This window comes from Oenanthe melanoleuca, chromosome 3 (genome assembly GCF_029582105.1).
Source record: "Oenanthe melanoleuca isolate GR-GAL-2019-014 chromosome 3, OMel1.0, whole genome shotgun sequence".
Taxonomy (NCBI): Eukaryota; Metazoa; Chordata; class Aves; order Passeriformes; family Muscicapidae; genus Oenanthe; species Oenanthe melanoleuca.
The window spans coordinates 29,561,269-29,589,098 of NC_079336.1; the positions used below are offsets into that span (position 1 = coordinate 29,561,269).

Consider the following 27,830-nt stretch of genomic DNA (forward strand, 5'->3'; position numbering starts at 1 on the left):
TGTGACTGACATTTCTGTTCAGTGTATGGATAAAGACTTTCATCTCACAAGAGAAAACAATTCTCCCAAGATCCTGGAATCGTAGCTGGACACACCTGCTAAAAGACTAAACTCTGCAACTTATGACATATAAGCAAAATAAAACTAAGCTGCTGAAATAGATGGATTGGAGGCTCATGTCAGCTGCAACATGCATTTGTTACTTTTACTTAAAAGTGCTCTACAAATGATTTTCAGCCAGTGGCATCAGAGCTTTCTGTCTGCATCCTGAGCATGCAAAGGAAAACCATTCCTTAATCTTCTAAGAACAGTTCAAAACCCCATGTGTACGCTCTAAAAAAAATCACAATTGGAAAACTTCAATGCTGTCTGCCTGACAGGAAGGAAGCCATTTTCAATAACTAAAAGCAACATTTACAATAGCAGTCTAAAGGCTAATATGGAACTCACATGTAGATGTCAAAACAAGTTAGGCCCATACAATTCTGTAGGGCAAAACATGCAAATGCATTCCATCAGCCTTGGAAAATATGTCAACATCCCAGGGAACCCAAATGACAAACATCTTGTACTCCCTGAAAGAGTTCCACAGTGTGTAAACATGAGGCAATCAAATGGAGTAGCTGGAATCTCAGGCATTTCTTCAGCTTTATTCACATGTAAATTATTAACTAAGGATTTGGGCACTTTCAAGTTACTCATTTCAAGCCTAAATCACTCAAAAGCACTTTGAAAAGAACTCTAACTTGCTTTAAATTTCTTAGTTGCCTTCATTCCAGCATACTAACGTGTTGATCACATGGAAGCTAATGCCTGCTTCCCAGGCAGCTGCAAAAGCATTTTGTGTTTGCCAAGTGAGATGGCACAAAGGTGCCTCCCCAGCCACCTCCCCTTGGCACGGGAAGGGGCAGCAAGCAGAGAACACAGCCAGTCTGCATCTGCAGCACCTGTGGCAGAGAGCCCACACAACTGCCTGTCTCTCCATCCTTTCTTCCAAGAACTCGGAACCATTCCTTCCAGCCCTGCTTGTCTGTAGGCTGCTGTCTTCTGGTTGATCCAGGAATGTGGCTCCAACCAGAAACCAGCCCTTACTCAGCTGGAATGGAGTGCCTGAGATGTGGCCCCTTCTGGACACGGGGTGATGCAAGCTGGATCTGAGGTGGCAAGGCAAGGCATGGTGCTGGAACAGGGACCCAGTGAGGTTACACAGGCATTACTGAGAGTGAGATGAACACCTGCAGCTGCTATGGTGCAGTCATAATCAGCTGTCACTGCAGACACAGGTGTATTAACCTGCCAAGCTGCAGTAAGGCTGGGCAGTCCCATTAAAGGAAGAAAAGCAAAGTGAACATACAGAACCTGTAGCATGTTTGAGTAGTTTGTAACAGATCCTGCTTGGTATATTTTATTGACACACAAAGATAATGCTTTCATGCACACACTGGCTTCTGGAATATTTTAATTACAAAAGTAGTTTTTCAGCATTTGTTCTCAATCTGATCAGGCCCCAGCTTGCCCTGAACAGAAATGGTTCAGATCAGTGACCAACAGACACCTTGAGCAATTTGAAATGCCCTGGGCTTCTCAAGCAATGTACACAGGGCTGGTACACAAGACAGATGACATAAGGAGACCCAAAACTTCTGATAAAGCAGCTGGAAGGTAGATAGACTACTTGACAGGGCTGAAAATGGTGCTAAAATAAAATACGTTTAGGTAACTTAATCCTGAAAGGATGGGACTTGAGATCTAGTCAATACAGTCAGCAGAGCCAGGAGCTCCAGCAGCACCTCAGAGCACACAAGGGACACCTACACAGAGCTACATTTAGGTGTCAGTCTCAAACTAAGTGCTTACAGCTGCACAAACACTTGTCCCTTTGGCTCTGCACCCAGCAGTCCTGCCCTGGTCACAGGATGCTCAGCATCACGGCGGGTGCTGTGCCACAGGGCTGGCTCTGCAGCCAGGATTCCCTCTGCCCTGCAGATCTGTGTGGCACTGGAGCCACTGTGTTCCCTGGCAGCATGAACAGCTGGCACTCAATGCCAGGCTTGCAGGAGGTGGGGAGCACAGGGATTAAGTGATTACAGGACTGACACCCACTCTGGTAGCCAAAGAAGATCTACATTCACCAGCAATCCTATAATCAAATGTAAGGCCTAAATCAAACAGGATGTAGGCACCACTATTTTGGTTTTTTTTCACAAAGAATACTTTGGTTTATTCTATGGGATTTTTTCTGCAAACTGTATGAACTGTCCTGGGAACAGAAATTTGGGCCAGTGTGCTAAGGGAAGATTAACAAGCAGGCTCGTTTTGGTCTCCATATCCTCTGGTCTCTGTGGTCCATTTGCAATAAAAAAATCATATCCCTAGGTCTGCTGGGATAGTCCAAGTATTTTCCTGGGAGTGAGTTTGACTCTAATCAAGCTAAGGAGGACTAAACACCATTTTTTCTGTTTCTATGGAAACTATCCAAATCCATAGGCTGCCATAGAAAAGGCATTAATACATTGTACAAAGCATCTTGTGTGAGGAGAGTTACGACAAAAATTAAAACCAGTGAGCTAAGAAAGCAGCTGTGTATCAGTTCATCTTGTTTGATTTTATTAACTTAAACCCTCAAAATTGTATCTGTTGGTTTCGTCTAGGGTTACTGAGTAAATGATCACAGCTTGGGTTTTCTGACTAGGGGCAGTGAAGTGTATTTGTAAAGTTGTCATTTGCAAAACAGATGGTGAATACACTTTTTTTTTCCCAAGAGGCTGGGGAGGAAAAGACACATTTGAGCTTTTTTGAAGTTGCCTGCTCAGCTGACTGGGACATTAAAAAACAAAGGGAAGCATAAGATAAAGTAAATCTTATGGCTGAACTATTTTCCTTACATTCGAAATTAGGGAGGAAAAGTGAAGAAAGAAGCCAGTTTTTAGCCAGAAAAAAAAAATGAAAAAAAAAAGTTTTGTCTGCCATGGTTCACTGCATCATCACAGTAGAGACAGACATCTAGTTAAAAAGAAAAGTTTTTAAAAAACAATTTCCAGGCTTCTGAGAGACAAAGGGGTTTGTAAATTAATTCAAGACTTTAAAAAATGAACAGTTGCCTCTAATATGTAGGGAAACACTGCATAATAAAGAAGCCTTAAATGGGAGTGGCAGCTTCTCCCCAAAAGTGTGAAAGTGTATCTTAGCTACACTTCAACATTTCAGCTTGGGAAGAGGTGGCTGACAAGGCATGTTGCAGGTCTGCTGACTCTGGAGCAGCATGGACAAATGACCAGGGGATGACTGTTTAGTATTTCTCAAGGTACAAGAAAAAGGCTGTAACCAATGAAGGTATTGTATAAAAGGTATCAAACAAAAAAGCTTTTCCCAAGCCCACAACTGAATTCACTGCCCCCTGATGTTGTGGAAACAACAGTGTAAATGAGTTCAAAAACAATTAAAGAATAAATAGAAGAAAACTCTGCCACGGTCTATTAAAGACAAAGATGTGGCTACAGGCTCTGGTTCAGAGAGAAATACCCACCTATTGCCAAAAGCTGGGAACAGACACTGAGGGAAACATTACTGTGTGTTTACCCACTCAAAATAATCTTCCCCTAAGCATCTGTTGCAGACTCTGTCTAGCTAAGAAAGTTTTTGGACTAATACACTACTGCTGGTTTTCTGTTTTGGTTAAATTCTTCTTTCCCAAGCTATTTCCAACTAAAGCAATAAAAATGTATGTTCAATAACAAACAGAGAGGACTATCAATAAATACTGCCCACTATGGTTAGAGACAGAGGTGAGAAGTCTTTCAGTATGAAAAACAAGCTGGGGTTCCTCCACAGAAGCCCAAAGAGAAAGCAAAAAAAAAAAAAAAGTGCTACAGGAAGCTCTATTGTAATACAGCACTTAGAGAAGTTCAGAGGAACAGAAAGAGCTCTACTATTCACTGGCTAAAGAGGCTTGAAGCTGTAAGCAATGATAACACGACTGCTTATTTATTCCTTTGAAGTTCAGTAATATAGCAGATACTAACTGAATTATATGGGGATCATGGGATATATCAAAGAAACGCCAGTCTGCTTAATTGGAGTCTAAAGACCTGCCAGCTGGGCAAAAAAACCATGAAGTGTATTTTCAAAATTCAGAAATTACTATTAAAAAAAAATACAATTTCCTGCTCATTCATCCCCATCATTCTTTGTCCCTCTGTCTCTCACTTGTAATTTTACTAGGCTGCCATTATGAAATTAACTTTGAAGGGACTTCCTCTGGAAGTTAACTGCTTTAGGAGATAATACCAAAAGTATACCAGCATCCAACACTGGTACAAAAATATATGAATTTGGCACATTTGTGATTAGGCTTGAGCCTGGAAGAAATGTAGACAAGAGTTTCTCCTCAGCCCTCCCACCTTCCCTGCTGGTGTCCCAAACCCACGCTGCGGCGTGTCCTTCTCCCTGCCATGAAGACCGCACTGCTTACCACTGATTGTGTTCCTCGAGTGGCAGATGTTGTGACAGGCGTGATGGTGATAGTACTTGTCACCTTGCTGGCTGCAGGTCGCGGGGACAGGCTGCTCCGGGGTGACCGGAGGACAGTGCCGGTCACCACCTCCTTCTCTGCCACGCTCACCGGCCGCACGGTTATCACGGGGCTCGCGCCGTCGGGGGCGGCGCCGGGGGAGCGCTTGAACTGGGAGCCCAGGTGGATGTGGATTTTGTTGTCTTCTGTGGTAATAATGTTGGCGTTGGCATTGTACTTGCGGATGGGAGTCGGGACGGTTTGCTTTTCTGGCGTGACTTTGAAGACAGCCCTTCCCATGGTCATGTCCTGTGGCTGCGGAGAGACGGAGATTTCTGCCGGCGCCGCAGCCGTCGACACCGTCATGATCTGGATTGGCGATGTGGGTCTGTCAGCGAAGGGTGCCCTCCCTCCCTCTGGGGACTTCTCCCTGGAGAACGTCGTTATGGTGACTGGAGACATGCAGCGCTCTGGGCCCATGGGACTTTCACTGCCTTTTCCTTTCTGTGGCATGACATTTGGAGAGGGAATGATGGTTATTCGTGGCTTCTGATTTCCCAGTGTAGGAATGACAGTGGTACTTGAAAAAAATTCCTCGGCGGATGGACTGGTTATCTCCAAAGTCGCTGTACTGTTCTCATGGTCTGGTGTCACCCGAATATGAAGAGGTTGACCCTGCTTTGGTGAAAGGACAACCTCCCCAGGATGTGCTGGACTAGTGTGGGTTCGGGCTCCTTTCTCAGGAGTTGTCTGAGCCCCAGCTTCCCTCTTTTTCATCCATGGGATCCAGGATTTCCTCATAGCAAGCTCATTTGCTGCTGGAGGGTATCGCTCAAGCACTGAAGAACGCTCCATGGGTTTTTTCAGACCCACCTGTCGCAGATTGCTCATGATATGATTCTCCTCCTGGAAGGATTTCCTTATAAACACTGCTGGAGTTTCTTCTTCTGCTGCTTCATTGCTGAGGGAATCTGTCTGCACGCCGGTGGATGTGACGGGAACATCAACCATCCTTCTCCCGTTCATGCTGGGCCTCAGGGCGCGGCTGTAACGCTTAGAAAGCTCCAGCTCTCTGGTCAGGTTCAAAACTTCCTGCCCCATGCTCTTGTTTTTGTTCTCCTCTTCCATAAACCTTTGCTGTAGAACTGAATAATCGACTTGGAGCTGAGAAAGCTGGTCTTCTTTGTTCATGAGCTCGTGGATTTTTTCCTTCAGTGCTTGAACTTCCGCTTTCAAGTCTCTGCTTTTGGCCTCCTCCAGACGAAATCTGTGCCTCAGCTCTGCCTCCTGGCTCACTACTTCACCTTTTTCTATTGCTTTCGTTTTGGCAATCTGGAGTTTCATCTCCTCCAACTGTTGAGAAAGAAAATTAGCTTTATCCTGCTCCGTCCTAAATTTCTGCTCTAGCTGATCATACTCATCTTCAGTCTTCATCAAATCTCCTTCAACCACTTCCAGTTGTTTGAGACGTTTTTTCAATCTTTCTATTTCAATGGTAAGTTCCTTTATCTTGTTGTCCTCATGACAACCATGCTCTGCTCCTTTCCTAGTTCGACCTCTTGTAATTTCTCTTTCTACTTCCTCCATACCATCAATTCTTTTCTTTAACAGGTCAACTCTACAGCTTAATTCAGATGATTTCTCTTCTTCACTTCTCAGTTTGCCAATTAACACATCCCTTTCCTTTGTCAAACTAGATACTTTTTCCTCCATTTCAGATTTCAGTTTCAAAAATTTCTTACTTTCTTCTATCAATTTCTCTGTTACATCCATAACTTTCCCTTGTTCAACTTTAAAATTCTTGTTTAGGCCCTCAACCTTTTTTTCCTCCTGTTTTATTTTTTCCATCATATTTTTTCGCTCATCAACCAACATCACAGTAAATGACTTCAGCTTCGTAAGGTCATCTTTTAAGCTTATTTCAGCCTTTTCCAACTTGCTTTCGGATGTCTCAAGGTCCTTCACTCGAGTCTTCACCACTTCCAACTCATTTATCAAATCCTTAGTCAAATTTTTTTCTTTCTCCAAGTTTAAGTGTAGCTGAGTGCATTCCAACTTACTTTTACTGAAAGCCTCTTCCAGCTTCTCTAATTCTGTCATTCTTTTCTGCAGTTTTTCCACTTCAAGCTTCAACTCTCTGCTCTGATGCTCTTCCTCTTGCAGTTTATTTTTCAGCTCCTTGCACTGAGATTCAGTTTTTGTGATCTCTTCATCTTTCCCCTCCATTTCAAGCACACGTTTTCGGAGGTTTTCCACTTCTGCCATTAAGCTAGAGTTCCCACATTCCCCTTTTGCTATTTTATCTCTCAGTTCTTGAAGTTCCTCCTCAGCTTTTTGAAGATTTTTGTTAGTTTCTTCTAGCTCCTCTATTCTGCGAGTCAACCCCACTAGCTTGAGCCTTAGCTGTCTATTATGTGACTCTTGATTAGCCAGTTTAGCAGTCATCTCCTCATGTTCTTGACAAAATGATGACGTTTTGTGTTCAAGTTCTGCCTCTAATTTCATCAGTTTTTGTCCATCTTCTTTTGCTTTTGCACTAATAAGTTTAAGCTTTTCTTCTTCTTCCTTTAGTTTTTGGGTTAAATCCTGTATTTTCTGGCTTTGTTGACCAAGTTGTTCAATATGCATTTGTCTTTCATCCACCAGCATGAGTGCAAATGATTTGAGCTTGACTAGTTCTTCTCTTAGTTTATTGATTCTCTTTGTATGCTCCTTCTCCTTCCGGGCTTGATAGATCTTCTCTTGCTCAAGAAGTTTCTTCAACCTGAAACAAGTCAGGAGAGATGTGTTAGACTAATATATATTTATATATGTCTCTGTGTGTATCTCTCTATTTCTAAAATCACTTTAATCACCTTTGTTTTAGCTTTTTTTTTTTTTTTTTTTTTTTAATAATGGTAGCCTTCAAGAAATAACTACTTACTACAGTTATACTCCCAAACTAAGTATTTTGAATTACAAAAGTTAAATGAAAAATACATAGAATCATCTAGAAATCTCAAACACAATAAAATTTTATATGTGTATAGATAATAAATACATCAGGTTTTAGTTTCTTCACATTTATTTCTCTGTTAGGATGTTGTTGGTAAAAGTATGTAATATGCCAACAGGACAGGTATTATCTACTCACTAATCCATTTATACCAAATTTTGTTTTACAAGGTGGATTCCTCTTTATGTCTTGCACACAGAAAAATGTGTAAAATAAGGTAAAATATTTAAACTAATTGCCATATCCAGCCACACATAAACAGACCAATCCTGGTTACAAATAAACCAGCAGGAGAGAAGATTACAGTAGCACACAACTGATAACCATCTGGGCATCACAGGCATATGACATTAGCAGGAAGATAAATTTTCCAGCACAATGACTATTATGCTAAAAGGTTTCTTCCTCTACATTTCCATTTAGTAGATGTTGTGAACCACAAGGATCAGACTAGTGGTCTGATCTCATCTGGAAAATGCTCTTCTCTGTATGGTCTCTAAACCTGTATTTTCAAAAAATAAAAAAGCTCATCGTATATCCAAATTAGGTGTCTCCTCAGAAAGATAATAAAGACATACATCTTACCCATGCAACATGGAGAAATGAAACTATTTTATATCTGTGATTTATATTCAGGATATGTTGAGATCAACATAGGAAGTTCCTGCACATTTTCTAAGCACAGATTTATGATGATGGTGATCCTCAATTGACAAAGAGGTACAGATAACACAGTGATGTACCCCTGGCCAATCTAAGAGCCTTATTGTGAAAGCAGCAGTCTTACTTAGAAAGACACAGGTATGCACACTGAATTTACTGTGAAATAATATTTTTTCCAAACAGCTGTCACAGCACCTACAGTTCCCATATCCTCTATCAAGACATGAGATAATTCAAATCCACTTTCTTTGCTTACCCTAAGTCTGAAGCTTTTCAGCTTCCTTTTTATAAGTGAGATGCACCTCCAGGTGGCAAGAGCAGAGCAATTAATGCCTGGTAATTAACTTGCAGTAACCAGAACATCTGTATCTTGGCAAAGATCAATTTTTATCAATATTTTTATCTTTCATGTTGGATTGTAGATGATAGCAAGTGGAGCACAGATACACATTTCTCTCTGCTACTGCAGCAATGAAGTGGTGCCAAGGGGCACAGTGTCACACACAAAGGATGTCTCCCAGAGCCTGAACTCTACACTCCCAGCAAGAGCCAGACTAACTCCCTACTCAGCAACTGTTAATGTTTCACTCCTTGTTCCTGGGGGACCAGAACCAAAAGGAACTGGAATGAAAAGCTATAAGAAAAGAGAAGGAAGTCAGAAAGCAGAACACAGGATGCAGTAGGTAGGGAAGGAGAAGGCTGAAGAATGCATTTGAAAACAAGACTTGGATAGGATGTGGGAGTAAGAGAATAGTAGGAACCAGTGGTAGAGAGAAAAACAAACAAACATTGCAGCCAACCTTGCTGGGTCACAGATTATTCTCAAAAAAAAAGTCTCTTTAGTTGTGGCAGCTCTTTGGAAAGGACTGAAAAGGCGTGCTGGTGGATGCCTCATTATTGGTCAAGTTAGAATGTCAAAAGGTAAAAAAAGACCCACTGTCACTCACAAAGCATGAACTTTTCACACTGAAGAAGGAACTTTATTAGCATGCAATATATTCCCTGACTGCTCTATCACACTGCTTCATGCAAACGTTTCAGCCAAGAACTCTTCCTCATCCCCCCCAGACTACATTTTTAAAGGACTAGTATGTACCCTTCCACAAAAATATTTTTTGCCATGACAGAACAGTGTAGCCAAACCTGGTGGTGCTCTAAATGACCCATCTTCCAAAGTCACAAACATAGGAGAATGTCTCCAGACTCCCTTGTCCCACATATAAATCAAAAAACCCCAGAAGACGGCTTTAAAAAAAAATAATAATCTTGGCACCCAAAAGCCTAGAGATGCTTAGAAAACTGTCTATGATTTGTAATTCCCAGGCCTGCATATGTGGTTTTCACCCAGCAGTTGCTCCTGGCAGTACACACCAGCCAGGCTGCTAAGCTGAGTACAGAATAATGCACTGGCCACACATGGCTCCAGGTGATTACCTGAGAGTCTACTGGGGAACACTGCCGAGAAAGCCACTGAAAAAAACTGCAAATACCTGTTAAACTAAGACAAAAAAATGCCAGTCATGAGGCTGAACAAGAGAAGAAAGTGTGTTAGCCCTGTCACAGCCTTGCAGGAGTGCCAGCAGTGGGGAATAACCAGCTTGGCTCCTCTGGGAAAATAAAACAACATTCAGGATTTCATTCTACCTCAGCTTTAGCACAGGGAAACTACATGTCTTAGATATGACAAACCAATTTTCAGAGAAAATACTTGACAATACTTCTGTTGTTCATGTCTACAAGAACTGCTTCTAATATCTGGTTCTGTGGAGGCGGGATGGGAAGGCAGCACACAAATATGTGTGTTAATTGCCAAAGTAATTTAAAAATCTACACCTTTTCAGTGTTACTTCTAGGCACTAAAACAAAGCTGAGTTTAAGCTTGCTCCCACTTTTCCATCTTAGCACAGCTTTCATTCCTCAGTGGTTAAACTGGAATTTCAGCAGGACTGCAAGGTGAGGTTGTCCCCTCTTGACCTTCACAGCACATTTGCTGCTATCAGGCTTCTCATCTGAGTGCTGCTGCTAATGTTTGCTAAGTAACACAGAAACACAGACCTACAGGGGCTCCTATGCAACACTAAAAGCCCTTCAGACTCCCAGCACCTGGTCTTCAACGTGTTAGCCACAGCAACTGCATTCTGGACTGTCAAGAGGCTGAAAGCACCTGCTTGATTCAGGATCAAATTCAAAACAAAACGTTTAATAATGATACATTAGATGCAGCCAAAACACTGATAATCCAACAATCTGATACCCACCAGCCCAGTCCCTGCATGTGGTGTCTTGTTTTGTGGTTTGTTTTTTTTTTTAGAAACGGGGAGAAATGTTTGGATACAACTGGATACCCTGCATTCATCAGTTGGAGTCTCAGGGGTTTGGCATCTAGACCACAGTAGGGAAGCATGAAGATGTGATCCCGTCCCCTGCTGAGAGAGGGACCATTCTGCCTGTCCCTCTGTGGACAGCACTGCTGCAGTCTGTGTGGCGCCTCTTTTCCCCACGAGTTACCACAAGTGCCATGTCAAAGCATTCAGCCTCAGTCAGTCCCTGAACACATGGTCTTTTGCTGCCATGGGGGTCCTGGTGGTCTCTCCTTCCCCACAGTATTTGAGGAACAGGTCCAGTACTCAAGAAAGGCACATTACCCCTTGCAGTGCTGTATAAATTAGCAGCAAACCCTTAGGTACGATGACTGTGTGCAAACTGTTAACTGCCTCAGTTAAAAACAAACACCCAGGAGGATGCTGCTCTGATTTTGTTCTATAAAGAAAGATGCCTGACTGGCATGGTGCAGGATGCTGGAGTGAGGAAGCTCCTGATGCACCCTGACATGGTCCCTGCAGCACAGGGAGCTGCCTGTCCTGGATCCCCACAGCCTCAGCTGTCCACAGCCACAGCAGGCAGAGCTCTGCTGGCAGCCCTGCTGTGGAGGCAGGAGCCTGAAGACTTTCAACAACCCATCTGAGCTGCAGAGAAAGCAGACATCAGACTAGAGGAAGAGCAGCTATGGAATTAGTTTTAACAACTTCCATGGATGGTGTGCTGGAAGTAGCCAGCAAGGAGGAATGTAGGAGTGGATGGGCAATAACCAGGCTCTCCCTCTCCTCCTTCCTTCAGGTTTGGTGCTGAAGTGTTTCACTGCACAGTCTTTGTGCTTCCCCTTCCCTCCTCTGAGCTATGAATGGAACAACAGAAGGGCAATGGGATGCTGATAGCTACAAATCTGTCCCTCCAGAGATGTGGCTTCATTTCTTTCATCATGGCTCCCCTCAAAAAAATTCACTTCCAAGTGTTTAAAACAAAGTGTGCAAAAGCAAATAGCCCCCTAAACATTTACTGAAAATTATACCAGTGTATGTATATCTCCCTTTCTGTTTGAACTTCCATCAAGATGAGAAAACATCACAGGCACTCAAACAACCTTTTCCCTCTCTATCATAAAAATGGGCACTCACCTACACAGGGAAATCCTGGGAAAGCAGGGCAAGCCAGAGGATGCCCTGAAAGGCCCTAAGCTGCTGCCAAGGTTTGCATACACGTCAACATTTCAGCACCATGTTTCAGCTGTGCTGGCCTGTTTTAATCCCCTGCTCTGCAAACAGAGCCAAGCTTCCCAAGGTGTCTCCCAGTGTTTAATTAAGCATTCACAGGAGGGACTAATGCAAAGGGCAGTCTGGAGAAGTGGAGAGCTGTTTCTCCTGCTATCAAAACTGGCAGCAGGAGGAAGAGCAGTTAAAAGAAAGAGGATGGAAAGGAGGCAAGTAGATAAGGTCTCTAGAGCACCTTATTAATTGAGTTCATACACAGAGTTTCTCATTGGTGCTCTAGCACAAAGCCATGAGATTTACCACTCCTGTAGTACCTTATTTTTCCATTTACATTCCAAAAAGTCTGTTGCTATGGGGTGTAATGACTTCTATCCCATTTCATGGATGGCCAGTAAGGGGGGGTTAAGGCAAATGCATTAATGAGGACTTGGTCATCTAAGGATCAGGTGACTGAGGGCTGATGAAGGCTGCTTCCTCCTGAGGTGCCAACAGCATTTCTGTGCCACTCACACACCAATCCCAAGGGAATTTCCACTGGGAAAACAAATGTCATCACAAATTCATCTTCCCACTTCAAACCCAAAGTTTGCTACTGTACATGCAGACTTAGAGAGACTGGACAACTACCTAGTGGTAGCCAGAAAGCTGCTGCCCATTAAGTGATGTGAGAGTCTTTAATCCTAGGACAATGAAAACCAGCAAGAGGTGGTTTAATTCAATAAAGGAATTCCCTTTTTCTCCCTCTGTTTAATGTACAACAGCTGATTTTGAAGATTATTTCTACAGCCACTGGGAAATCCTCCACATGTCAGGACTATTTCCCAGTGCTTCCACGTTTGGGGCCAGGCTGAGATACCCAAAAGGCTGAATTTTGCTAGTTCTGAGTACTTACCACTTCAGCTAAAGTCAAAGAGAGCCAAAAGATGGTCAGGCTCTCTAGGAAACAAAACAATCGGGCCTAAGACTTAAATCAGACAATTAAGTCACACTTTCAGCTTCACTGCCTCCCATATATTCATCTCAACTGGGGGAAGAAATATGTAAACGAGATCAGATCCCATGGCAAGAAAAAGAATAAAGAACATCTGTGTTACTTTCTCCTTTCTATCCATTATGTTTTAAAGGTAAGGAATGATAAAAATGTTTGAATGACCTTACTACAGAACTTTCCGACTTCTTGTTCAGTTTATCACAGGGTCAACTCTGAAAACAAATACAAGCTTCTTAAAAAAAGTCGTTGGTTCTAGTAAACCTAAAGACAACTTTTGTGGCTACCTAATATACAAACTCAAAGTGTAAAAACATACATGTTCTTCATTGCTGAATTAACTTTTGGAAAGTGACTGTATCAAAATATATAACAAGCAAATTAATATTCTTGCTACTTCTAAACTACATAATAGTTTCCAAAATATACTGAAAGAAATGTTTTCTTCCTTAGGAGGACACATTGCTTGTGATCTGTAAGAGTTTATCTTCTGTTTCTAACGTTTGTAAAACTTAAAATCCAGTTTGCTGAAGTAGTTCATTTGTGTTGAAAATGTCTTACTCCAACTGAACTGTGACTAAAGATAGTATTTTGGAGTAAGATTCAGTGTCCCCCCACCTTTCCAGCACACTGTTCACGTAAGAAAAACACCAAAGATCTCCAAGAACAAAACCCGACCGACATCCTTTCAGAATACAAAACAGTTAAACCCACGTTAAATCCGGAGGTTAGAGGAGGGCAAAGGGGATGCACAGAAAGCAGGCACACAGTACCTGAGGGCGAAGCAGCGTTCAGCTGCGAGATGAGCACTGCCAAACCTGTCTCCGGGCTGCGGTTATCCTTCCCTGACTCGGTGCGCCGCTCGGGAGGGAATGCCGCACAGCTCAGCCGCACCGGGCGCACCTTCCAAGGCTGCAGCCCAGTGCCACACCGTCCCGGGGCCGGGCCGGCCCTCAGCGCCGCGCTGCTCCGAGCATCCCCCCGAGCATCCCCCCGAGCATCCCCCCGAGCATCCCCCCGAGCATCCCGCCGAGCATCCCGCCGGGCATCCCCCCGAGCATCCCCCCGAGCATCCCCCCGAGCATCCCGCCGCGCATCCCGCTGCGCTCCGGCCCGCCCGCGAACCGGCCGAGTGCGCATGTACGCGGCAATTAGCGGCGCTCCAATTAGAAATACAATTTTAAAAAAGAAAAAAAAAAAGAATTCTCTTACCTTATAACTAGACGCTTTTAAACTTTCTTTTATTTTTCTTAAGCAAGCAGAGCAGCAGCCAAGGAGGGCGGTGCCGGGGCCGGGGGGAAGCGCGCTGGCCCCGCTGCCAGGTGAGGCTGCGCCCGGGCGGGCGGGGGAGGAGCCGGGACGGGACCGGGACCGGCACCGGGACCAGCACCGGGAGAAGGACCAGGACCGGCACCGGGACCAGCACCGGGAGAAGGACTGGGACCGGCACCGGGAGCGGGGCTGGCCCTGCGGGCGTCCGGCGGAGCCGCCGCTCGCCGCTGCCCTCTGCGCTGGGGTTTGTTACTGACGGCCCCTCCGGGCTCTTTACAGCTGCAGTTCATAGGTGAACGATTAAGAAACAATAATCTGATCGCGGAGAACCGCTGGGAGTTGCTTTTGCTTAGCAGGAATGGGATGCACGGAGCGCTGCTTCCCAGTCCCAGCTGCCTGTTCATTCCGCGGGCTCAACTAAAGTTCCTGTTGCTTTCCTCTTGTCTTCCCGGTGTTTGAAGTGCCAGTGCTGCTGTTGGTACGCGCTGGCTGATCTTAAGATCGGCTGATAAAGGCATGAATACATGAAGAAAATCCCCTGGGGATTTAGGATACGGGCGTGTTTGTTTTTGAAAATCCATGCATAGTAGGAAGCCTAACCAAGTCGGGTCTGAAAAGCACCATTCTGCTAGCTCCCTGCTTTAAAGAAGCAGCCCTTTTGTTCTCAAAACAGCATGAAAGAATTTGGGGATTCCTTCTATTTCCCTAATGATTCCCTCGATTGCTCCCAGTCGCTTTTCCAGACTTTGTGAGGGGAAATAGGAACTCCCTTTCCCTTTCCCTTTCCCTTTCCCTTTCCCTTTCCCTTTCCCTTTCCCTTTCCCTTTCCCTTTCTTTTTTGCCTTTGCTTTCCTCTTCCCCTTCCTGTTCACCTTCCACTTTTCTTAGGAAGCTTTCAGTAGCCAAGAACACTGAAAGCATATAATTTCAAATATTATTATCCACAAAAACTGGACAGATGTGAGTGTACATTTTTGAGAAACTGTCTTATTTCATGTTCTTTCATTATTTTTTCCTTAGGATCTTCATTCAGGTCTGGACAGAGCAGGTGCTTAGAAACTGATTTTATGCTTTTTACTCAAGACATTATTTACTTCACCCTCTTTAGACTCTGCTGAAGACAGAATTATTAAGTTCTGGGTGGGAGGTGGAAGTACAAAAGGACCAAGGTTTTGCTTGGGACACCTGCTCTGTAGGTTTCAGAGTGCAGCAGGGTGGGTGGTGCATGCAGATCACAATCCCTGTGATTTTTCCTGTGCCCAGGAATGGATGCTCCAGACTCCTGCATGTCTGAGCCCAGATCCAATATGCTCTCCGAAATGAGAACCATTCTTAGAGTGAAAAACATTCACAATCCATGCAAATTATCTTCACATGACTTAACTAGCACCACGTAGGAAACTCGTCACACCAACGCAACAGTAGAGTCACATTTTCCAGGGAAATCTATATTAATCTTAATCATTCTCCCCCATTTCATATTCCTTTACCTCATTTACTAAATACTTTCCAAAAGATGAAGCTGAGGTCCTCCAGAGAGATTGTTGCTTCCTGTGTGCAAAGCTGATGCATCTTGCTATGTTTCTATTTTTCCAGTGTCAGAGGAAAAGTTTCTGTACAAAATGTGTTTGATTGTGCAGTTACAAATGATGACATGCAGGACAATCGACCAATGTTCTGCTTTCTCTACTTACTGTGTTCTTTGCAATCCAAGCAATTGTTTGGTAGAGCTAAATATTCTTTAAAAAGAGGAAATTGCATGCACAATGGCAAACACTAAGATATTGACCATTGGAATTTAAGGATGTGGCATTATATGGGCACTTTAAAACATAATCAGAAGAGTTTAGATCCTTTGTATGGCCTGCATAAAAGTCTGCACTCTAAGTTAACAAAATAATTTATAGCCATAGCAGGGTGTCAGCCTGGAGGCAGTGTGATACTAGAAAGGCATGGAGCACTTTGCAAGCAAGTTTCAAAACTATCTGCTGACAGATGGGTTTGGCTGTGATCAGCAGCCAGGAGCAAGGCTCTGTTCCACCGGCGCTGCTGGCTCGGCAGGAGGATATCTGGTCACACACCCAGCCCAGCTGGCTCTGGGCTCTGAGCTCACTGCACAGCTCGTCCCAGTCCTGCTGCACCCACTGCTGGGTCCTCCTGCAGCTTCTCCTCACCTCTGCTCTCCATTTCTAACCCCCCCTTCTCCCAGATCAACTCCCAGGTGCCTTTTCTATCTGCTCTGGCTGTTCTTTTGTCTTTGTTGCCACGCTTGGGCCAGGCTGGAGCTGCAAGTGACACATCATCCCTCATCTGTGTTTCCAGGGTCCCAGCTCTGAGCAGGAAGTTCAGGGATGTCAAGAGGATGTTAGAGAAAGTGCAGTGTGGTAGTGGTGAGCCTACACACCTGCACTAGTTGAGATAAGTCTGTACCACCATGAGACTTCACAATTAGAGTGTATTCCTATCACCATTTCAACTACCCTGGGTACCCATCACACACATCCTGTAGAGGATATCAGGTAGAATGTCACAGCTAAAGTCAAACAGGCCTCTAATATTTACAGCTTTTCTTTTACTGCTTAGAAATCACATGATGTGTCTATATAAAAATATAAAGGTACTCCATATGTTGCTATTTCTCAAGAGTACCTTCAACTTTAAGTCACTTCAAAGGCTGAGAAAATGTAACTTGCTCATGAGTTTTTTTGTTCATGCTTTCATTGGGCTGAAGTTCAAGAAACACATTCCTGAATAAGGCAGCCCTTGCAACATTGTGAGACCAGATAAGAAAAACAACAAGAAATGAAAGCAGCAGAGGGAATAGATAGGAATTCCCAAATTTCAACTCATTTCTGAAAGTCAGAAATGATACTTTACATCTGTCACAATTGCCTGCTACAGAGGAGAGTAACTGGGAAGCAAAAGATGGAATTGGTTTAAAAATTTAATGATGTGCTAATAGACTACACATTTCTTTGATAAGCTGCTCTCTTAAAAAAATTCCTAACTATGCACAGCAATAGATTCCTCTTGTGGATCTTAGAGACTTGTAACAAATTATTGCCTGATTATAAAATTCTCTGTAAACAGAGCTTTGTAACCTTCCCAGCAGACTGCCCTGCTCTTGGTTGCCTCTTACCTTCAGTGCAGAAACACATGTAACATTTATAGTTAGGGCGGAGAGCTTGCAAATCTCTCCAAGTTCTCAAACATGTTACAAAAAGCTCAAATATTTCTGTTTGCGCAAAGCAAAGCTTTTCCTAAATTTGTGTTTACTTACATATATGAAAAGGTACACTGTGTGCTTGCCAGACATTTTTATTTTTTTTGTTCATAAAAGCTTCAAAGCAGTGAAAAATCTTCCATCATTATTTTGTTTTTCTTTTCTTCCCTTCTCTTGGTTAAGTCAAACTCATTTGGTAAGTCAGACCTGACCTCCACTCTCTGCTTACAGATGTCTGCTCTGAATGCAACAGATACAAATTTATTCAGTGGCATAGAAATAGAACAAGAAAATTTTGGATATTTAGAGAGGGAAGAGGCTGATTTTAATTTGCTGCTGAAAATAAAGTGAACAGCGTGATCCATTGGGCCTTGTGGAAAGAGAGAGAAATAAATAATGAAGATAAATGCAGTAAATTCTTGAAACATGACTTTGTAGGAAAAGCCTGAGAAAAATACTTCAAGTTGGACTCTGTGCTGTTGTATCTCAGGCAATACACTTTATATGGCACACGTCATCCACATTAAAAAACTTCATTTGGTGAGGTGCCCTGACAACTGGCTTTGTTCACCTTTGTTCTTATTTAAAACAGGTTGTTCCATGCAGCTGTTAAAGAAACTGTGTGCACACACACGTTTGCACACAGGCTTTTTTATTGCTCCTCAGATCTTTCAGAATAAGTCATGCTGCCTAGGTTTTAAATTATTTTTCTCTTTATTACAGCATGAGAATCACCCTACACTGGGATCTGCTGCCTTTTGTGGAAACATGATTCAAAGGTTTAACAAAAGCATTTCTGGCTTTTTTTTTTTTTTTCCTATTGCACTCTAACCCCTTCCTTTTGGTTTTCTGCTTTCTTAGCATTTGTATGTATCCTTTTTTAACGTCTCAAATATTGTTGGATTATTTTAAGTAAAAGTGAGGTTCTGCTGAGGCAGAACCTGTCTATGTCATGGTTATTGTTTCATTTGGTCATATTTTTGGAATAAGCACCAGGAGTTTCACAGAAGCCTTTTGTGGCCCTGAGTGTCTTGGGAGCCATGGCAAAGGTGTCCAGGAGCTTAGACAAGGGCACTTGGCAGGATGCCACTTGCTGTGCACCCACCATTGTTAGTGCTGGCTGCCTCACCTGCCTGAGCTCTATAAGAGCCCCTCACTAATGCTGTCCACCTGCTCTGGGCTCCCCCTTGCTTTTCTAAATTACTCTCTTTTGAGGTGCTAGTTGTTCATGGGGAAATACTAGATAGAAGAGTGAGCTCAAGGCTTTAAAGGCAGGGAGAACCATGCCTATTCTCAGTTTACCCAGAGAGAATTAGTCTTTTGGGGGCGTCTTGGCCTCTTTGCTCCAGCTGGGTCTAGGATGTGAAGTCAATCCTGACTGATTTTCTCCTTTCTGTAGCTTTTCTTCCATTGGCCTATACCTCTTTGCTATTCCTCATTCTTTATGATCCAGGTCCATCAGTTCAGTTCTTGCCCCACCCTTCTCACTCCTGCTGACTTTTCCTGGATTTGTGTTTCTTCTCACTGACCTTTCCTTCAAGCAAGGTAACCCACTGACTGATTGGGATTGAAAGGCACCTGAGTCCTACACCTAAAACTAAAGCTTGTCTGCCTCACTGCTCCCCATTTGATACACCACTGGAACATAGTATTAGACAGAGTGAATAAAACTAGTGGGCAGGAAAAATGAGAGAAAACAGAATCCAAAGAATTTCTGCTTCATTTTAGCATCAAACCATACAAGTGATGGTGTGTCTGGAGTCACCATGAGAGGGGCACAAACACTGGAAAGTGTACCAAAAAAAAAAAAAAAGAGTGACAAAGTTTAAAATCTGGACGTAGGAAATGGCATCATTAATATAATTGCACACACTGGACTAGTCAAGCATGGAGAAGCTCACACAGCTGTACAACAGCAATGCAGCTTGAGAGCAAGTAACTATTGAAGTGGAGTCAATATAAAAACTCATCTCTGTCAATGCAGGTCATCAGACTTTTTTAAAAATACAGCCTTTGTGTGCACTTGTTCGTATCATACTCATACCTTGGTCACAATGACATAACAGTAATACAGTAACACAGCTATAAAAGTAGAGAAAAAGAAATAATCTCATGAAGAATCCTTCTTGATTTTTAAATTATGTCCAGTGAGTGTCATATTATCAATAATTTAGCAAATAATGAACCCTCAGAAACATTTTCAAATGCTGTAAAAGAGCAGCCAGCAGCTGCTTTTATGACCTAGAGAGGGACTGATAGATTTTAACAACATCAGCATTGACTAATCCTGGCTGTCACACCATGTCCTAATATGCCATGTCCCAACTCTCAGTCTGAAAGGCTGTGAAGGTATTTCCATTATTTTTCATGCCAGGACCCTCAGCCCTTGCCCTGAACACAAAGGAGAACATGCTTGCCCACCACATCCATGCCACAGCCCCACCTGTGCTAGTGCTTTTTGCCTGTATTCTGGAGGTGCAGCATAAATGGGCACCTCTCCCCTCAAAAAAACCCAAACCAAACCAAAACAAAACCAAACCCAAAAAAAAACAACCCAAAAAAACTCCCAAAAGCAAAACAAAAAATACCCCACAACAACAACAAATCCATCACAACTGTGAAAAACCACCAGATAAACCCCCCTACACCTAAACAAAGCTTTTTGATTACCACATAGCTATTTACTACAGCTCATGCAATTCTAAGGTTTGCTGATTGCATTAAATTTGTGTCTATTGAGAGGCAATTAGAGAAGAGTCTGCCCCACAGCTCCCCTCCCCAGCCAGCACACAGGGCCTAGACTCACCCAGGGTCTGAAACTGCTATTTTAACCTTTTACTTCTAGTTGCTCAGAGCAGAGTCCAAAAAAGACTCCCATAAACATCTGGAATGGAACCAATGGAGAATTTGAAAAGGAAAAGATAAAGAAAACAAACAAAAACTGAAGAAAACCAACCCAAACCAAAAATACCCAACCAGTACCCCTATAAATATGAATGTTCACAGGCATCTGATTTTTGACAGATCTGTATTTTGGTGGCCCAGATTTGCTGTTGCACATCCTTGGTAGTTCTATCATCTTGCCTGAACTGAACATCATTCTTCACCTGAGGCTGTTTGGGCCTTATGAAATACATGTCTTTCAAAGCCAGGGCTTTGTTCTGAGGATGGGCTGACCACAGCCATTGCACAAGAACAGGAGCTGTCAGTGTTTCCATTCAAAAAAACATTTACTTGCACCAACCCCTCTTCATCCCTTCCCACAAAAACAGCATTTGTGGTTTTATTTCTCTCCTCAGTCTGAAATAATTCTAGTTTGCACTACCCCTTTCCAAGATCATATCCTGACTGTAGCCTGAGTATATAAATAGCAAAAAAACAAAGGACAGGGAAAACTCAAGTTTCAAGATGGAAAGCAAGCAAAGAGAAACTGGACCAGTTTCATACAGTAAGTGGGAATTAGAAGGTGCTGTGCTTGCTTTTGTCTTCAGATTTTTTTCTTCCATGTCTGTATTTCCCTCTGAATAACTGCAGGATTTGTGCAATCTGGCCCTGTTCTTCTCAATCAGGTATTCAGTCCTTAGCTGTTGACTTCACTGAGCATCCTCACTTACAAATCACTATTATTTTTTTAAATCTTCTAGTGACATAAGTGCAAATGATGCCTCATGCACAAGGAGGCAAAAGCCTACAGCTTTCTACAGATAGAATCAATAGGCAACACTGACCAAAAATAATTCAAAACACAAAGGCTGCTGTGGACATTATGTCAAAAATTATAGCCATTAAAACTATTGCTATTTTTACTGCTTTTATTATTGTTATTGTTTTTATTATTACTGTTATGGTTTTTTATTATTATTGTTGTTGTTATTATTATTACTATTGTTATTATGATTACTATGGTGAACCAAAATGCATATATAAGTTATATAAAGTATTATTTTACAGGAAATATGTATTGCTGACAAGTTAATTTTCTGGAGAGCAGACTTCCATGCAGGAGCTATAATTCCACCCAAGAAACTGCTGTATGACATACATTTATATATGCATGTATAGACTTCTACAGGTACAAGCATACACACATTTCAGAATTCCTACTCTGATTCTGTTAATCCCATTCATCACGAAGAGCTCTGCTGACTTCAAAGGAGTTGCAACAATGCCATCTTTGTGCTCATAAAACCCAGCATCAGGATTAATTATTTCCTAAGACCTGAGGAAGATGGATGTAGAAAGCCTGGGTGTGCTAATGGCAGGCACGAGGTGATGGTGCTTGCCACTGAGAGCAGGTTGGACTGACAGCACTTGTTCTGCCAGCTGAGGACAGGAGGCAGTGAAACCAGGACAGACTCTCCTGCTGCAGGATGAGCTGTGCCCACAGCACATGAGCTGTCCTCCTTTCACTGGGATGGACCCTTCTCTGCCCCTGCTGTTCCTGGAAACCACGGTTGTATCCCAGGCAGTAATCTTAAAATGAAAAAATATTGAAAGCTGTGCATCATTTTTAAAAAAGTTAAGTCATCTAGGAAAAGCCTGACATTTAAATGAACCTTTCTAGTTCCTCTGAAAAGAAACTTTTTCAATGGAATTGTACAGGATCTTTCAGTCTATGATATATGCACTTGTCACCAAGAGATACTTTTTCAACTATGACATAATTGCTATCATCAGAAAAGCATTGCTGTCATTCTGCTATAATCTAGCCTCATTTTCTGCTCTTTTCTTTATCTTTCCTCATTAGTGCATTACATATTCAGCTGCATTACTAATAATCATTCCCTAACATAAGCAACTGCATAACAAAACTGTGTAATTGATTTTTCAGTTTCAGAGCTAAACCAAAAATTTCGAAAATATATTTTTAAAAAGCTTAATTTTTTTCTCTCATTCAAGTGAAAAAGTGTTTCATGTGGATTTCAGTGGAACATTTGTTTGTTTCAGATCAGTAATTTCATTTCCATTTTTGTCATTTGAAGAAAGGCAGGGGATAGAAATGACTGTATCTTGGCCTAATTCACCAAACCAACAAGTGAAAAATCCTCCCTTTTTCAGAAATCAAGTGATGTGCCTGGACCAGTGAATTCCTCTGTTTGAGAAATTTGAGTACTCACATACTGACCTACAAGAGGATTTTAATCTCTTTGGTGAAAAGAACTCAAAATTATGTGACTTGTAAAAAATAGAACAATTTTTCCCAGGAAGTATGGAAACAGACACCCCAAGGAACCAGTGCTGTGACCAGGCGAGCCTGCTCTGAGAGGTGGATTCAGGTCCCAACAAGTTGCCAGAAGGATTAAAAATCTTATTGTGGTCCAGGTGAGTGGCATAATCACAGGGTAATTTGATATGTTTTTTTGACTGGCTGGTCCTGTGAATTAGGTCACCAGATTTTCTTTCTTGACATTAATAATAGTCTTACACCCAAAATTATGTGTCTTAATGAATTTTTAAAAAGTTAGTTGAAGTACTAACTGTGGCAACACAATATTGTAATCAGGCAGCTACTCAGGTACGTCACAAATATGTGCTGAATTATGTATTTTGCATTTCTCCACCCTCACATTTGCACAGGCCATGGCAAATCTCACAAGAATGCTTTGTCTGGATATTTGCACCCTCTGGATTTTTTGATTTCTGCCTTAAGATTTCTTCACATACTAGCCTTAAAAAGAAATGAAAACTGAAAAGATGCAAATGTAAAGCCCATCATTTCTAATTTCCATTGCTGCAGGAGATACTGCAGGAATGAGAAGAGATGCACAACTTAGCATCCTTTTGGGGAAAAAAAATGGAAAAAGCATCACATCTGTTTAGGGTCAGGAAAGCTTCCATATAGGCTCACTGATTCAGAATAAACTCCCTAGTCAGGGGAGTCTTGAGGTTCTTCATACAACTTATGGAAGTTATCAGAGCATATAGAACAGGTCTTGGATATTAGTAGGGCAGTAGGTTGTGTACATTGCTAATTAGACTGCTTATCTGCACAGGTAAACTTCCATTTAGACATAAAGCAAATATCCAGCATGTTCAAGCTTGAGTGCCTATTATCATATATTTATACTTGTAAATAAGTATAGTAAGTATATATATAAGTATATATATAAGTATATATATAAGTATATATATAAGTATATAAGTAAGTTATAGTATAAGTATCTATTTAATTTTTTTAGAAATTCACTGAAACCTGGCATTTCAACTGAAACCTGTTTCTAATCTTTCTGAATGAGGAAGCAATTTTCCTACATGACCCCGATTCAATTCTTGTTTTCTTTGCCTAAAAAAATGACAGCTTAAAAAGATGGCCTTGGTAGAACTGTGAACTGATATTTATTTCAGTAGTATAACAACTCTGAAACATGCCAAAGGTCTCTAAAATGCTAAAATTGTTACCTATTGCACCCTGGACAGGGTTTGAATTCGTGAGTAGATTTTGAATGAAGTAATATTTGCCCCCTGTCTGGCCCTGGGAGCATTTGAATTGATGATTTGACCAAGCAAACTTGCTAGGAATAATGAAGTACATATAGTTTTGTATAATAATTCTCTCTTAAGGGCTGTGAAGCTGATGCCTACTTAGAAAAAATTTTGGAAAAGTAGTAAAACAACACATGATGCCATTTTATATAATCCCAGAAGTGACTGAAAGACTGGACAGTTTTGAGGACTATCCAATTGTAAAGAGATGGATTTGGATCAGTCCCAGCTCACATTGTGTAGGACTTGCAATACTTTCATATTGTTCCTCCACAGTCAAATGTAACTGTTTGCTCTCCTGTTTTCAAATTACCTTTGGAACCATTTAGTTGGAAGTTGGGACCAGATTCATTAGTTAAAACATAAACTTTGAGTTGTTGCTGCCTTGCAGTCAGCTAGGGCTGTAAAACAGGACCTGCAAAATGGGTGACCTTCAGATTTACTTAACTGTGCAGAAATTGTATTTGCCATTGACAGCTTTTTAAATGCATTTCTTTTAACAGACTACCCCAGAATTTCTGATCTGTGACCCTGTGAATATATTATTGAATATATATATTGATAGAAAATAACCAACTTTTCCAAACCATACCCATAGCATGTCAGCCTGAAAAGAACAAAAATGCATGGCTGCCCTTGTCTTCTACATTATAATATTAAAAGTTTAGAGATGCACTTACTGGAAAGTGGTCAGAGTGACTCAATGCTCTAGTAAGGCCAGTAATGTGCAGTAAGATGAGTAACTGGTGAAGCAATGGTGAAGTCTCATTGGGATGGCTTTTTGGTTTTTTTGGTCACAATTTGGAAACCAGGACACAGAAACAATCACCATATGAGAAAAAAAGCCAGAGTACAAATATGGCTAAAAAATATTGGGGGAAAAAAAAAAAAAAAAAAAGAAGAAGATAACAAAAATATTTCTGAAAAGTAACTTAATCTCCAGAACTTTAGAGGAATCACCCAACAGATTACAGTTACAGGAGGCCAAAATCTGTGTTATATGTTTGGATCTTACACCTCACCCCAAAATTTCCATATGGGCCTATTCTTATCACAGAATTTGGGTTATTTGAGAATTACAGTGGTAAAACACAGAAATTTATTAGTCCTGAACACTTCATATTTTTGGCCTGATTGTTGTCTAAACAAGTAATTGACTGATGGATACTCTGCCCTGCTGTCTTCTTGCCAGCTCCTTTATTTTACAGGCTTCATAAAAACCGAGGGAAAGCACAAACTGGAAAGGCAGCAGACACAAAATCTCCAATCTATATCACACTCCAGCCTTCACACTTGCTTGGATCCATGAAATACAGGCAAACAAAAAGGCAAGCACTCCCCAGTGAAAGGCTTGGTGCTGCCGTCTCGTGGGAAAAGGGAGAAGGGAAGCTTTGGTGATAAAAGCAGAAATGCAAAAAGGGGGGAAAAGGGAGGTTGAAAACTTGTTAACATCAACACTCCCATTTTTGTTTCAAGAGGGCTGTGTGCTTTATTGCTCACAGATCAGTTTCCTTTGCAGGTGATGTGGGCCCAGAATTACATCACCAGCAGAGCAGCCAAGAGCATCTCGGTGCCAGCATGACTGAAGTGGAGAGGAATGTATTATCACAGACCTCCGAGGGACTTGCCAGTGCATTCCTTGCTGGGGGTGCTGCAATGGGGGAGGCAAAGAGGAGACAATTTTACGTGAAGACTGAAAGGGAACTTTGTGGAGGAAAGAGCTGGGGTCACAGTCTTGCTGTCTCCTCTAGGCAGATCTAATTATGGCCATGTACTTCAAAAAGAAGGTTTAACTAAAACCAGATTTAGCAGGGCAATGCTTAGGAAGTACAGACTGAATCCTCAGCCTTGCCTTTGAGGGAAACATGAAATGCTTCAGTGCACCGAGAACATTTGCAGTGGTTGTAAAGAATAATTTGAATCACTGAGGAAAGCAAGAACCAGTATTAAATCCTCATCACTTCAGGGAAGTCTTACAATAAAACATATCTATCCTTTAGCACAGACAGCACTGGGATAGTGGGTGTATATTTCTTAATCACTGTGTGGTGGGGTTGCAGAGTCTCTGCAGTCTCAGGGTTCATGCTGGATTATCAAATTACCCACAAAGCAGTCACACAGATCCCCCATAACAGAGCTCCAACAAAGCCTTTCTGCCACATCACACCCTCTGTTCAGCAGCCCATATAAAAGAAATTCCCTCCTCCTCCCATTTTTGCAGGCTTTCAGGCATTTTCTTCTGTCCTTCCTGGATGGCAGAACTGGCTCAGTGGTCCTCACCTCAAGCCTCTTTCTGAACCATTAAAATCAATGGGAGCTTTCCAGCGCTTTTAATAGCAGCAAAATGTGCTGTCAACCAACAGGATTAAAAGAAGGGCACAAGAACTATTTTTCAGAGATTAGCACCTCTAAAAATGTCAGCATTTTAAACCTCATCTCCTAGGTCAATCAAAATGTCGAAGAAATGCTGAAAGATCTCTACCCTTTTTCACCAGAAAAAAGAGCCCTGCTGATGAAATGAAAAAGTTTATATTTGATAAACTAAAGATTTCCCCCCAACCCTGTTCCCAGTTCCCTAAAAGGGAAGGCAAGAGGGCTGGGACTGGGCAGCACAGGGAGCAGCCAACTACTGTTTCATGTTAAGCCTGCTTTACACAAGAATTTTTTGGGGTCATGAAATACCAATAGGTGGTTTAGCTGTGCCCAGCTCAGACCAAAGTCACGCCACCAGCTCCCTCCCCAAAGCACAGCTGAAGTTCATGAGGGTGTCTGTGCTGGGAAGACTAATTTTATCCCTGAGGCTGCTGATGCCTGGTCTGCTGCTCTCCAAGTGCTCCCTGAAGCCACAGCATTAATGCAGCTCAGAGCAGACCCTTCATTCTCCACCTCTCAGACCAGAGGCTCCTTACACCAGCATCTATCACCCAAGTCCTTGAGGGGACCTGGGGGCCTTCAGCTCTTCTCCATATTCCTCCTGAGGAGGCTCCAGGAAGATGTCTGCTCCTGCATTCCCCAGAATTGGAGATATCCAAGGACACCTTGATGTTAGAGGAACAGCAGCTGAGATGGGCAATTGTTGAAAAGGGAAATTTGATTGCATAGAAAAATAGAAAATACTGTCCATAACTTTCAAAGATCATTAGATTCTATTATAGCATGCTGTAGGGAAATTTGCAAAACACGTCAGCCACCATATCTGTAGAAGCACCTTCCACTAAAAATACCAGATTCCTTTCATCTCCACCTGGCAAATGGTCATCACTACTCTTTTCCTGTAACATGCCAAACTTTTCCACAATCTTTCTTCATTTCAGGTGCAATTGGTCTTGCAGAGCCAACACCTACAGCAAGGCCCTTCCTTCAGCCTTCTCCATTTACCCTCATGCCCCCAACTGTCTACATTTTGAATATCCCACTGCACAATTTTGTCTTTTTTATACTTTTCATGCATCATTATTTTTGAGAAATCGTGTTTTCCTGTTATTTCCTTCCTGTATGAGGCTGACCTAATAATTAGTGACTCATAGGAACTGTTTGCTTTCATACCATGTTGTTGTAGATGGATTGGAGATAATGTTTGAAAGCACATGTAAAAAAATATTCCAAAGTAAATACATTAAGGGAGTGTTAGACATACATTAGAACTGAGGCGTATTTATTTCTTAAAGAATTCCCTTTTTGCTTTGTTCAAACTTTCACAAGACAGCAAAAGCAGATGTGGCTGGTGAAAGCTGACATAGACAGCAGTGGTTAGGAAAGTTTGATAAAATACTGTGAGGAAAGAAATTACTGGAATTACAGTATAGAAATGATAACTTCTCTCATTGCAGCAGATGCTGTGAGATGGCCATCCTGCAGCACTGCTCTTCCTCTGCCTCACCCTGTCTCATTAACGTTATAGCTGCCAGTGCAGCAGAGGGGCTGGCGGGCAAAGTTCAACTCTGTGTCCCTTTTCGTTTGCATGGAGACTACAAGTCTGCTCAGCTCTTAATAAAATAACCCTCAAAGTACCACAGTAAAATGGATTATATGTATAGTGGTACTTATAAAACAAGAATGCCTATGCAGGACCTTAAAAAATGCCTTTGGGCAGGTCAGTTCTCCGTCCCAATATGCAGATTGAGTGTGAGTTTCTTGTATGCTTTCAT

The 27,830-nt window shown here is 42.1% G+C and overlaps 1 protein-coding gene across 5 annotated transcripts in view; it reads right to left on the reverse strand.

Annotated features, from left to right (window-relative positions):
* The window catches only part of FILIP1 (filamin A interacting protein 1), a 101,959-nt gene that overhangs the window by 10,045 nt on the left and 64,084 nt on the right, over positions 1–27,830 (reverse strand). For all 5 annotated transcript variants that reach the window (XM_056487768.1, XM_056487766.1, XM_056487765.1 and 2 more), the window contains one exon: positions 4,472–7,274. In XM_056487768.1, the coding sequence (XP_056343743.1) occupies positions 4,472–7,274 (2,803 nt within the window). The remainder of the gene's footprint in view (positions 1–4,471; positions 7,275–27,830) is intronic.